We start from the raw sequence: 13,156 nt of genomic DNA on the forward strand, positions 1-13,156 counted from the left end.
ATGTGTTAATAGGCCAAAGTTAAAGGTCACTCTATGATAGGAATCTGAAGGGTTCCTACATCCTTGCGGGACATTTATACTTCTTGTCAAACAAAAAGCCTCAAAAATAATTTGATTGGATTTGATCTCTGTAAGTAGCTAATACAAGTTAAAAAAAAGGTTCACATGTCATGTACCATCTTACCTACACACATTCAGAAAAATGAATTAAACTCCTTGTCCCTTTTTAAAAAGATATTACATTCTCCAACATTGTTAAAGATCATTCATTTTTTAAAAATATTTTACAATTAAAATAATTAAGCCAATTGCATCTGCGTTCAGCTGGTGGAGAATGTGAGAACTATCAGACCCAACCCAACATTACGCAGCACTTAATTACACACATTTTTAAAAAATTACCTTTGAAATTCCTTATGCAGCAATTTTACGTTCTACAGAGAGAATAGTTTATGAGGAATAGAAATAAAATTACAATCCAACAAAGAATAAATTTTAAAAATCTTGCATTCATGTAGTATCTTATCATGGCACATCTCAAAGCACTTCAGATAATGATTAACTTTTGCAGTGACTGTTAAGTGGGCAAATGAATGTACATCTCTTTCATAATTCATGTATGGTATTATATATACACATATGGTCAGCATAACATTGGATATAATTCATTTTATTTAGTCTAAATTGTCCAATCAATTATGTTACAAATCAGGAAAGTTAAAAGATGGCCATTAATTCAGTTAGGTCAGTATTTTTTATTCACACACAGATATATAGGTACATTAAGAAGTTGACAAGGAATCTTTTCTTATCTTTTGGTATGAATGTTTTGTGAATTAACATCAGGAATAATTGCATGCCCCTAATTTCCTTTTCCCACTATCTGGTTTCTTGTAGATGTTGTCTTTTTTTTTGTCTGGCTCTCCTCATGAACAGACTTCCAGCTAGGCTAGTTTCATCAGTTTTGGTTGTTGTCCGGTATACCTAACCCCAGTCTTCATAAGCCTGGACAGCCAACAATGGGTGTGGTAGCGTGGGTGGGTGAAACATGCACGCAGATACACACGCACGCACCCACACACCCCCACACCCCTCATGTGCCAAGACAGCAAAAACCCTATCTGAATTTTCCTCTCCCTCACTCAATACATTAATGACAATTGAAATGCCTCTACTGTAATCCTGACTGAGATTATTTAACAGAGCACAGATCAGTGAACAAATCTAGGACTTTCATTCCAGTGTTTTTAAAAATGTATTCATAATTTATTACAGTCCTTTGAAATTTTTCTGTACTCTTGCCTTTTTTTGTTGTTTTTGCCCTATCTTTATTTTGATCAGTGTTCTAAAAGTAATTACTTAACTTGCTTCTGTAAGGTAATGTTGACGGTTACGGAGTTAAGACAGATCAGCCATGATCTAACTGAATGGCAGAATAAGCTCAAAGATGAAGTATCTCTAGACCACATGCTTCCAGCATTTCATGTCAACCTCCTGATCTGGATAATTCAGCTCCACAGAGGTCAGTGCATTTGCCAACTGAAACATTTATTGCCCATCCCCAGTTGCCCTTAAGAAACTAGGGATAGGAATAAATGCCCATGAGGAGCTTAGTGTTCCTTTGCTAAACACAGTGGTAGCACAGTGGTTAGCACTGCTGCTTCACAGCTTCATGACCTGGGTTCGATTCCCAGCTTGCGTCACTGTTTGTGTGGAGTTTGCACATTCTCCTCATGTCTGTGTGGGTTTCCTCTGGGTTCTCCAGTTTCCTCCCACAGCCCAAAGATGTGCGAGTTAGGTTGATTGGCCATGCTAAAATTGCCCCTTAGTGTCCTGAGACGTGTAGGTTAGAGAGATTAGATAGAGATATGTAGGAAGATGGGAGTAGGACCTGGGTGGGATTGTGGTTGTGCAGACTCTACAGGCCAAATGGCCTCTTTCTGCACTGTACGCTTTCTATGATTCTACGGTCCCTTTAGAAAGAAAAAGTCCTATATTTAATGACATAATGCAGCTAGAATATTTGAAATAGTTGAATGCAAGGACATCATCACATTTTAGCACATTATAGTCAAATGATGTTACCATAACTGAATCACTAAAGGTCAGCATCCTTGAGGTTACCATTGACCAGAAAATCAACTGGACTCACCACATAAACACAGTGGCTACAAGAGCAGGTCAAAACCTAGGGATACTGCAGCGAGTAACTCACCTCCTGACTCCCCAAAGCCTGTCCACCATCTACAAGGCACAATTCAGGAGTGTGAGGGAATACTCCCCACTTGCCTGGACAGCTACAGCTCCAACAATACTCAAGGAGCTTGGCACCATCCAAGACAAAGCAGCCCTTTTGATTGGCACTGCATCCACAAAAAATCACTACCGACGCTCAGTAGCAGCAGTGTTTATTAGCTACAAGATACACTGCAGCAATTCACCAAAGATCCTTAGACAGCACCTTCCAAACCTATACCACCACGTTCTCGAGGGCAACTTCCACCTAGAAGGTCGAGGACAGCAGATACATGGGAACACCACTAACTATAAGTTCCCCTCTAAGCCACTCACCATCATGACTTGGAAATATATCTGCCGTTCCTTCGCAGTTGCTGGGTCAAAATCCTGGAATTGCCTCCCTAATGGCTTTGTGAGTCAACCCACAGCACTGGACTACAGCAATTCAAGAAGGCAGCTCACTACCATCTTCTCAAGGGCAACTAGGGATGAGAAATAAATGCTGGCCTAGCCAGCGATGCCACTGAGTTTAAAAAAAAGACCTAGCTATCAATATTTGCAAACTAATTTTGGGCTAAATGGGAAAAATATTGACTAGACTGAAATAGCTATTTTCTTCAATATCTTACATCACCCTCTCTAATGTTACATCAACACTAATTCTCAGCTACATTTTCTAGAATGTATTTAATCAAGACAGACGTTTGAGTGACTTGGAAGCACACAAGTCAATCATTCTTTTTGTGGCACAGTGGGAAGCATCTTCCAAATGCTTTGAACAGTTGATCTTTGAATATACTTCTACAAGTTTGACAGTTACCAGTTTACACAGCCTGGGGCTGTTCTGCGATGTGACAGCTTAACACTGTATATTTAATGAAAGTCATTGCACAACATCTTAACCATAAACGCTATGAAGAGGGAATAGATATAATTTAAATATGTGTTTAGTTGGATGTTGCAGCAAAGTGCTGTGCTGCAAAAAGGTTATGACTCCCTACACAAGGGGTTTCTGCTAGGATGTGCTGTATCTCATAGAATCACAAAATCCTTACAGTGTAGAAGGAGGCCATTCGGCTCATTGAGCCTGCATTGACAACAATCTCACCCAGGTCCTACCCCCATATCTGGTGCTATGTAATGAGGCGGGTAGAATTAGGGACCTTGTGGTGAAGGATCCTCTTGGGGAGAGTGATCATTGTATGGTGGAGTTTCTGGTGCAGATGGAGGAGGAGAAAGTGGGTCCCCGGACACGCATCCTTTGTTTGAATAGAGGGGAGTACGGTAGGATGAGAGAAGAATTGGCGAATGTGGACTGGGGGAGAGCGTTGGAGGGAGGTTCTGTTGAGGAGCAGTGGAGGATCTTTAAGGAGATCTTTCTTGGTGCTCAGCAGGAATTTATTCCGATGGTCAAAAAGTATAGTAGGAGGAGAGGTAATAAGCCGTGGATAACGAAGGAGGTGAAGGAAAGTGTTAAATTAAAAGTGGAGGAATTTAGAGTAGCTAAGAGTAGTGGGCAAGAAGAGGATTGGGAGAGGTTTAAATGTCAACAAAGATTGACAAAGAAGTTGATAAAGAAGGGTAGGAGAAACTATGAAGCTGGGCTAGCACTTAATATAAAAAAGGATAGCAAGAGTTTTTATAAATATATAAAAAGGAAGAGGCTGGCTAGGGTGAATGTTGGTCCTTTAGAGGATGAGAAAGGGGACCTAGTGGTAGGGGATGGGGATATGGCTAAGGTATTGAATAACTTTTTTGTTTCTGTCTTCACGGAGGAGGACGTGAATAATTTGCCGGGTGTTAGCGATGGAAAGGTGGTAGGACTGGCGGGTCTTAATGACATTACTGTTACTAGAGAGGCGGTGCTCGACAGACTGGAGGGGCTGATTGTGGACAAGTCCCCAGGACCGGATGGAATGCATCCGAGGGTTCTGAAAGAAATGGTGGAGGTGATAGTGGATGCCTTGGTGGTTATTTTCCAAACGTCGCTGGATTCCGGGGAAGTGCCGGATGATTGGAAAACGGCTAATGTTACGCCGTTGTTTAAGAAGGGTGCCAGGCAAAAGGTGGGGAATTATAGGCCGGTTAGTTTAACGTCTGTGGTAGGTAAAATGTTAGAATCTGTCATTAAGGAGGAAATTGCGAGGCATCTTGAAGGGAATTGCTTGATAGAGCAGACGCAGCACGGTTTCATTAAAGGGAAGTCGTGTCTGACAAATTTACTGGAGTTCTATGAGGGTGTGTCTAGGGCGGTGGATAGAGGAGAGCCGGTGGATGTGGTCTTTCTAGATTTTCAGAAGGCGTTTGACAAAGTACCTCACAAGAGGTTATTGCAGAAGGTCGAGGGACATGGAGTTGGGGGTAGGGTGTTAGCGTGGATAGAGGATTGGTTGTCAAATAGGAGGCAGAGAGTGGGGGTCAACGGGTGCTATTCGGATTGGCGGATGGTGACTAGTGGAGTGCCCCAAGGGTCGGTGCTGGGGCCTCAGCTTTTTACCATTTATATAGATGATCTGGAGGAGGGAACCGAGTGTAGGGTGTCGAAATTTGCTGATGACACCAAGACTGGGGGAACGGCAAATTGTGCGGAGGGTGTGGAGAGTCTGCAGAAGGATCTAGATAGGCTGGGCGAATGGGCCAGGAAATGGCAAATGGAATTTAATGTTGGCAAGTGTGAGGTGGTCCACTTTGGTAGGAAGAATGATAGGAAGGACTATTACTTACGGGGCGAAAAACTGCAGCAGGCGACGGTGCAGAGGGACCTCGGGGTCCTTGTGCATGAGTCGCAAAAACCCAGCCTGCAGGTGCAGCAGGTGGTCAGGAAGGCGAACGGGATGCTGGCCTTCATAGCGAGGGGGATTGAATATAAAAGTAGGGAGGTCTTGCTGCAGCTGTATAGAGCATTGGTGAGGCCGCAGCTGGAGTAGTGTGTGCAGTTTTGGGCGCCGTACCTGCGCAAAGATATTTTGGCCTTGGAGGGAGTGCAGAGGAGGTTTACTAGGCTGATACTAGAGTTGAGGGGGTTGAGCTATGAGAGGCTGAATAAACTGGGCTTGTACTCGTTAGAGTTTAGAAGAATGAGGGGAGATCTCATTGAGACGTATAAGATGATGAATGGGATGGATAGGATAGAGGTGGAGAGACTCTTCCCGCTCAAAAAAGACAGTAGGACTAGGGGGCACAGCCTCAAGATAAAAGGGGGGCGGTTTAGAACGGAGTTGAGGAGGAACTTCTTCACTCAAAGGGCGGTGAATCTCTGGAATTCTCTGCCCGTTGAAGTGGTGGAGGCTGCCTCACTAAATATTTTTAAGACGCGGGTTGATGGGTTTTTGATAAGAGAGGGGATTAAGAGTTATGGGGAGAGGGCGGGAAAGTGGAACTGAGCAGCAACAGATCAGCCATGGTCTTATTGAATGGCGGGGCAGGCTCAAAGGGCTAGATGGCCTACTCCTGCTCCTATTTCTTATGTTCTTATAAGCAATATTTACCCTGCTAATCTCCCTGACACTAAGGGGCAATTTAGCATGGCCATCTTTGGAGTGTGGGAGGAAACCAGAGCACCTAGAGGAAACCCATGCAGGCACAAGGAGAACATGCAAACTCCACTCAGAACAGTCATCCAGGGCTGGAATTGAACCCAGGTCCCTGCCGCTGTGAGGCAGCAGTGCTTAACCACTGTATCACCATGCGATTTTGGGTATAGATATGCCAAAAATCAGCCAAACTAGCAGAAAAGATTGTAGAATTTCAAGTGCAAATTAAGTCCCATGCAAATTTAAGTTTCCACATTCCATTGCCCTAACATTAATTAACAAAATCACTTTAAAATGGCCTGACCCACAATGCAGGCCACACTCTCAGATTTAATTAATCACAATTGCAAATTACCAATACTCGCAGCACCTTACAGGCATTTGATGAGGCTCAACTAAAAGCCACAATTCATAAACTGTTGAATTTTCTTTTAGTTTGTTAAGAAACTGGCTACTGTATCCCAATGTAAGAGCAAGTGGCTCTGTAAAGTTTTCATAAAGTCATTTTCAATTGTTTAAAATCAACTTACTCACAGATCTCAGATTACAAACTGACCAACACTACTTAATTGTCATAAACCTATTTTCAGCTTCATTAACCAAACTTCATCAAGTGAACACATTTAATTAAAAATATCAACATTTGTTTTGAAACAATAGCATTTTTAAACTTTGCCCAGTTGTGCTGGATCATGGCTGAATTTACATTCAATATGGATATTTTTCAGGCTGGAGGGAGGTTTGTAGTGGAATTCTCCATCTGTCACTTCTTTGCCCACTCTCCTAAGCTATCCAAGTCCTTTTGCAGCCCCCCCGTTTCCTCAATATTACCTGTCCCTCTACATATCTTTGTACCATCTGCAAACTTAGTAACAGTGCTTTCAGTTTCTTCTTCCAAATCGTTAATGTATATTGTGAAAAGTTGTGGTCCCAGCACTGACCCCTGAGTCACACCACTAGTCACCGATTGGCATCCTGAGAAAGACCCTTTATCCCCACTCTCTGCCTTCTGCTATCCATGCCAGGATCTTACCCTTAACACCATGGGCACTTAACTTATTTAACAGTCCCCTATGCAGAACCTTGTCAAAGGCCTTCTGGAAATCTAAATAAATCACACGCACTGGTTCTCCTTTGTCTAACTTCCTTGTTGCCTCCACAAAGAACTCTAACAAATTTGTCAGAAATGACCTTCCCTTGACAAAGCCATGTTAACTCAGTCTTACTTTATCATGTACTTCCAAGTACTCTGCAAACTCATCTTTAATAATTGTTAATGAAGAGATGGTTCCAGGGACGAGAAACATCAATAATGAAGAATGGTTCCAGAGACAGGAAACCATCAATTATGAAGATAGATTGGAGAGGTTGGGACTGTTCTCCTTGAAGAGAAAGATGGCTAAGGGGAAATTTGATAGAGATGCAAGAGTAGAAGGGGAGAAATTGTTCCTGCATGGAAAAGAATCAAGAATGAGAAAGCACAGTTTTAAAGTATTTGCAAAAGAAGCAAATGTGATGTGAGAAAAAGACATCTAGGCACTACCTGGAAATGTGGCGTAGGCAAGTTCAGTCAACGAATTCAAGAGGGTAATCAATGAGAATTTGAATAGAAACAATGTGCAAGGGTGTGGGGAAAGGGCAGGGGAATGGCACTAAGTCATGATGCTTGCTTGGAGAGCCGGTGCAGACACAATGGGGCAAACGGTCTCCTTCTGCACTGCCAAAATTCTGCAGTTCTGTGGAATTTGAACAGAAAGTTGTTGGGAAAAAATCCTTTTAAGAATGATTTGAGCCCGTTGCACTTTAAGTGAAAATTCTGCCCAAAATTGTACAATTCAACTATCCCAGGTGGGGGCAGCAAATAAGGAGGGAACAATCAGAGGGAAAGGGCACTCTTGGAGACACTGTCATCGATCAACTTCTCACTGGATAGTAAAAGGGTGAGCAGCAGTAGTAACTGGGAGCAAATTATATCATCAGCTTCCTGGCACGGAGTGATACATTACAATGGGGACTCAAAGAGGAAAGGATGTGATGAAAATGATCAAACAATCCTAAATAGAAACATTTGTACACTTGACAATGAGAAGTGCTCAAAAAGTGCTGGAACTTTGAAAGTTTATTCACAAAATGTTCATAATGCTAACGTTACCAAATTGCCAAATCTCGGAGTGTAAGATGTTAAAAAAAAGAAAGGTATGACATTTAGAAACAAAGTTAGAGCATTTGGTACAAAAAACAGAAAATGCTGGAAAAACTCAGCAGGTCTGAGAGCACTGGTGGAGAGAGAATAGTCAACGTTTCAAGTCAGGATGACTCTTTGTCGTACACTGAAAAAGGGTAATCCTGACTCAAAACATTGGCTCTATTCTCTCTCCGCAGATGCTGTCAGACCTGCTGAGATTTTTCAGCATTTTCTACTTTTGTTTCAGATTCCAACATCTGCAGTATTTTGCCTTTACCTTAGGGCATTTGGTAGCTTAGAACTGAAACGTGCAACAATGTTAGACCAAACAAATGTTTTATCAAACTGCTTTTTAGTAAAACTTACCACTTCCTCATCTGACAACTCCCGCCCCTGAATGCTGCTGTTCTCCCGTACAGCCTGCTGATGTTTCCTCCCTTTTATGTGGCTGAAGAGATAGACTTCGGAAGTAATCTTTGGAACAGAAAGTGACAACATTTCAAATTCAGTGAGTTAATTGGCACGCCCTTTAGCGGTTAACAGTAGTAAGATATTCACATGGACAACTACCATGGTTCCTGCAAACCAACCAACTTGCTTTTTTTTTACCAAACTATTCCTATTTCCACATCATGGAGATGCCGCCATTGGACTGGGGTGGGCACAGCAAGAAGTCTCACAACACCAGATTAAAATCTGACAGGTTTATCTGGAATCATAAGCGTTTGGAGTGCTGTCCTTTCCTCAGGTGAGAGGCACTCACTGAGGAAAGGGCAGTATTCCAAAAGCTTGTGATTTCAAATAAACCTGTTGGACTTTAACCTGGTATTATTGTGAGACCTGGTATTGTGAAATTTCTTATTATTTCCACATCCATAAAAGACCTCTACTTAGCATGGTGTAAAGAAACTTGTCAGAACCTTTAGGAATAAAAGGTAGATTCTTTGATCCAACAATCCCATTACTTTGCAGATAATCAATCCCCAGCTACTTGCATTCTCACCACATCTCTTAATCTCTCACCAGAAGTCTCTTGAGCTCTCTGATATTTGTTCAAAGCACTCCCTAGGTAAGTTTTCCAAAATATAATCCAGCCAATTTCTGTAATCCATAACTTTATAATTTGTGTCCTTTGTTAACTTTGTCACTTCCCTTGAAGATTTCATTACGTCACCTCAAACCCTCCGTCTTCCAAAGGAACCAGCTCATTCTGTTCAACATTTTCCTGCTAGTCAGGCAGTACTTTACTTTCATTGCTTCTCCAGTCAGATCATTAAAAATGAAATACCTACCAACACATTGCACAAGGAGCAATGCTTTTTGCGTTCATATGGAGTAAGTTTAGGAGCGTAGTCAGTGTTAGCATGCCTGCCGCTGCTAAGCTCAGCTGCTTTCTCTTTCCGTTGTTCTATCTGCTCCATGTGCCTTCGACTGCTTTCGTCATGCTGAATAGAAGACAAAACGGATGTAGAAGTCGCTGTCTACAACAAGCAGTTATAGATTCACAGAATCATTGAGGTTTACAGCAGGCCCTTCCACCCAACTTGTCCATGCCGCCCTTTTTTGTTAAACCCGAAGATAGTCTCAGCTGCCCTCATTTGGCCCATATCTCTTTATACCCATCTTAACCATGTTACTTAACTCAAGTAACTGTCTAAATGCTTTTTAAAAGACAAAATTGTACCCGCCTCTACTACTACTTCTGGCAGCTCATTCCAGACACACACCACCCTGTGTGAAAAAATTGCCCCTCTGGACATTTTTGTATCTCTCCCCTCTGGCCTTAAACCTATGCTCTCTAGTTTTAGACCCCTCTATCTTTGAGGGAAAGATATTGACTATCTAGCTAATCTGTGCGCCTCATTATTTTATAGGCCTCTATAAGATCACCCCTCAGCCTTCTACGCTCCAGAGAAAAAAGTTCCAGTCTATCCAGCCTCTCCTTATAACTCAAACCATCAAATCCCAGTAGCATCCTCGTAAATGTCTTCTGCACTCTTTCTAGTTTAGTTTTATAATATCTTTAATGTTCAGTTAATGTTGTTCTGCTGATTCTTCACTCAAGTTAAATTTAAAACGCAAATCAGTAACCACCTGTGCTCTTTGTATCTCCCCATTACCACATTTCCCTCCACTTTCTACTTTTGCGGTACCAAATCCACAAGGTTCTGCTCCTGTCTGTTCAAAAGACACTTTGAATATTGTGTACAGGTTTGGTCTCCTTAAGGAGGGTTCACCTGCCTTTCAGGGGCTGCGACAAAGGTTCAATTGCTGGAGCGAGAGGATGTCCTATGAAGAGAGATTGAGTAAAATAGCCCTCTATTCTCTGGAGTTTTGAAGAATGGATCTCATTGAAATGTATAAAATTCATAGAAGACTTATAAGGAAGGGTCTTCATTAAGGTAATTTCCCAGCTAGTGAGTTTAGATCCAAGATTCTCTGGATATGAGGCCTATTTAGGCCTGAGGCAAGGAGAAATTTCTTTACTCAGAGGATGTGTGTTTGAAATTCTTCAGTCTAGGGGGCTTTGGATACTCAGTCATATTAAAGGCTGAGACTACTAGATTTTTGGACATGTAATGAATTAATGTGCATGTAATTAGGTGGGAAAAGTGGAGTTGAAATAGGATATTAGCCTTCGTATTGAGTGGCAAAGCAGGCTTGATGAACAGTGAGAAATTGAAGCAGTGATAGATCCATGTTCTTGTGTTAACATAATTGCTGTTTCCCTCAAACAATTTCTCTTCATGCCTACACTGCTATCTTCAGTGTACCTGGTGCTCTATCATTGCTACACACCTATTTAACATTTTTAACTGCATCACTGGTTTCATATATATGCCAACAGTTCTTGGCATTACTTTCCATCATCTAATTCAATTTCAGGATATGGTTCAGTCCAACCTGACTGCCCAGGCCTACACAGTCTTGCCCCATCCTAAGAAAACATTTGAGTCACAAATCCCACCCTTCTTGGTTTTTGAATAACTTCTAAAGTTAAAGTTTATTTATTAGTCACAAGTAGGTTTACATTAACACTGCAATGAAGTTACTGTGAAAATCCCCTAGTCGCCACACTCCAGCACCTGTTCGGGCACACTGAGGGAGAATTTGGCATGGCCAACACACCTAGCCAGCATGTCTTTCAGACTATGAGAGGAAACCGGAGCACCCAGAGGAAACCCTCACAGACATGGGGAGAACATACAGATTCCGCACAGTGACCCAAGCCAGGAATTGAACCCAGGTCCCTGGAACTGTGAGATAGCAGAGCTAACCACCGTGCTTCTCCAACACGTTCAGTTACTTTTCATGTTCTGTTTTCTTTTGTTTTACTCTTGTCCATGTCCTGCACTAAAGATTTCAGCTTTTTACTTAATTAAAAGTAAAGATAACACTCGACAAAGCGAGATTTTCACTTTCCATACCACTATCTATGATATTGATCTACCCCCTATAGAATCGGAGTAACAAAAATCTATGCAGTCAGTTTCTATTTATTCAGCTTTAATATCAGCCAGTCACCATGTTTGAAACCAAACAGAATGACGATTGATTTGGTTTCAATTTATCTCCAGTTTCTACAGCTAGACAATATCATATGGAAGTGGAGTGACTAATTTACTGTGGTTCACCAAAACCCCAGGTACCGGACAAAAATGCATCTTTTCAGCTGTTTAAAGTAGGAGATTGGTTGTTCGGGTTAGCAATGGATGAATGAATGGCTTACAGCTTGACTGGCAAGTGATGGGTGTTTCACAGGATTAAAATTCATACAAAGTAAAGCCATTTATGAAGTTAAGCAGGACTATTTATAGCACCACAAGTTCCAATTCATGCTTGATTTCTGACAGTGTATTTAATTACTCAGATTTTTAAAAACTAGTTCACAGGATGCAGGCATCACTGGCTAGTCCAAGGGTCATAATTCTTTCCTCCATTCTTTGAAAAAACAATCAGCTAATAAGTGTGTTCAAATTAACATGATGATTGGATGGCATCAGGTTGTGAAGTGTGTGTGCTTGGTCAGGGCCAGCTTTGATACCTCACCATTGGCCTGCTATCCTGGCCTTGATGCCAACTAACCTAATTTTTCATGGAGCTATGCATTTATTGTCCATCCCTAATTGCCCTCGAGAAGGTGGCACGCCACCTCCTTGAAAAGCTGCAGTCCACGTGTTGTCAGAACATCTACAGTGCTGTTTGAAAGGGAGTTCCATGATTTGACCCAGCAACAATGAAAGACAGTGAATAACTGAAGTCTGATTCTGTTTAAAGCCCCAGCATCCCCTGTTCAAAAATTCAGAGACTGGATTCCCTGTTCAGTAATAATTATTAGCTGACAGAGTATTCCTTGTTCAAGTTGCTATTTTCATCTATTTCCTACAATTGTATTTTACACACTGTTTCGCTAATTCATAGAAATAGAACAGTGCAGAAGGACGCCATTTCGGCCCATCAAAATGTAGAAGGATGGATTAGTAAATTTGCTGACGATACCAAAGTTGGAGGAGTTGTAGACAGTGAGGATGGATGTTACAGTTTGCAGACGGATATAGATAAGCTGCAGAGCTGGGCCGAGAGGTGGCAGATAGAGTTTAATACGGAAAAGTGTGAGGTGATTCACTTTGGTAAGAATAACAGGAGTACAGAATATAGGGCTAATGGAAGGATTCTTAGTAGTGTTGACGAGCAGGGAGATCTTGGGGTACATGTGCATAGCTCCTTGAAAGTTGGCACCCAGGTTGATAAGGTTGTTAAGAAGGCGTACGGTGTGTTAGCTTTTATCGATAGAGGGATTGAATTTCGGAGCCATGAGGTCATGTTACAACTGTACAAAACTCTGGTGCAGCCGCACTTGAGTACTGCATACAGTTCTGGTCGCCACATTATAAGAAAGACGTGGAGGCATTGGAAAGGGTGCAGAGGAGGTGTGGGAAGGTCTTATGAGGAAAGGCTGAGGGACTTGAGGTTATTTTCATTGGAGAGAAGAAGGTTACGAGATGACCTGATTGAGGCATACAAGATGATCAAAGGATTGGATAGGGTGGACAGTGAGAGCCTTTTACCTCGGATGGTGATGGCTAACACAAGGGGACATAGCTTTAAATTAAGGGGTGGTAATTATAGGACGGATGTCAGAGGGAGGTTCTTTACTCAGAGGGTAGTAAGGTCGTGGAATGCCCTGCCTGCAGCAGTT

At 42.0% G+C, this 13,156-nt stretch overlaps 1 protein-coding gene across 1 annotated transcript in view; it reads right to left on the minus strand.

The window, feature by feature from the left end:
* The window catches only part of scaper (S-phase cyclin A-associated protein in the ER), a 359,135-nt gene that overhangs the window by 221,929 nt on the left and 124,050 nt on the right, over positions 1 to 13,156 (minus strand). The window contains exons 18-19 of the mRNA XM_080216291.1: positions 9,249 to 9,401; positions 8,323 to 8,430 (exon numbers count right to left, since the gene is read on the minus strand). Of these exons, the coding sequence (XP_080072417.1) occupies positions 8,323 to 8,430; positions 9,249 to 9,401 (261 nt within the window). The remainder of the gene's footprint in view (positions 1 to 8,322; positions 8,431 to 9,248; positions 9,402 to 13,156) is intronic.

Source organism: Carcharhinus amblyrhynchos, chromosome 32 (assembly GCF_965287045.1).
Source record: "Carcharhinus amblyrhynchos chromosome 32, sCarAmb.v2.hapA, whole genome shotgun sequence".
Lineage (NCBI taxonomy): Eukaryota > Metazoa > Chordata > Chondrichthyes > Carcharhiniformes > Carcharhinidae > Carcharhinus > Carcharhinus amblyrhynchos.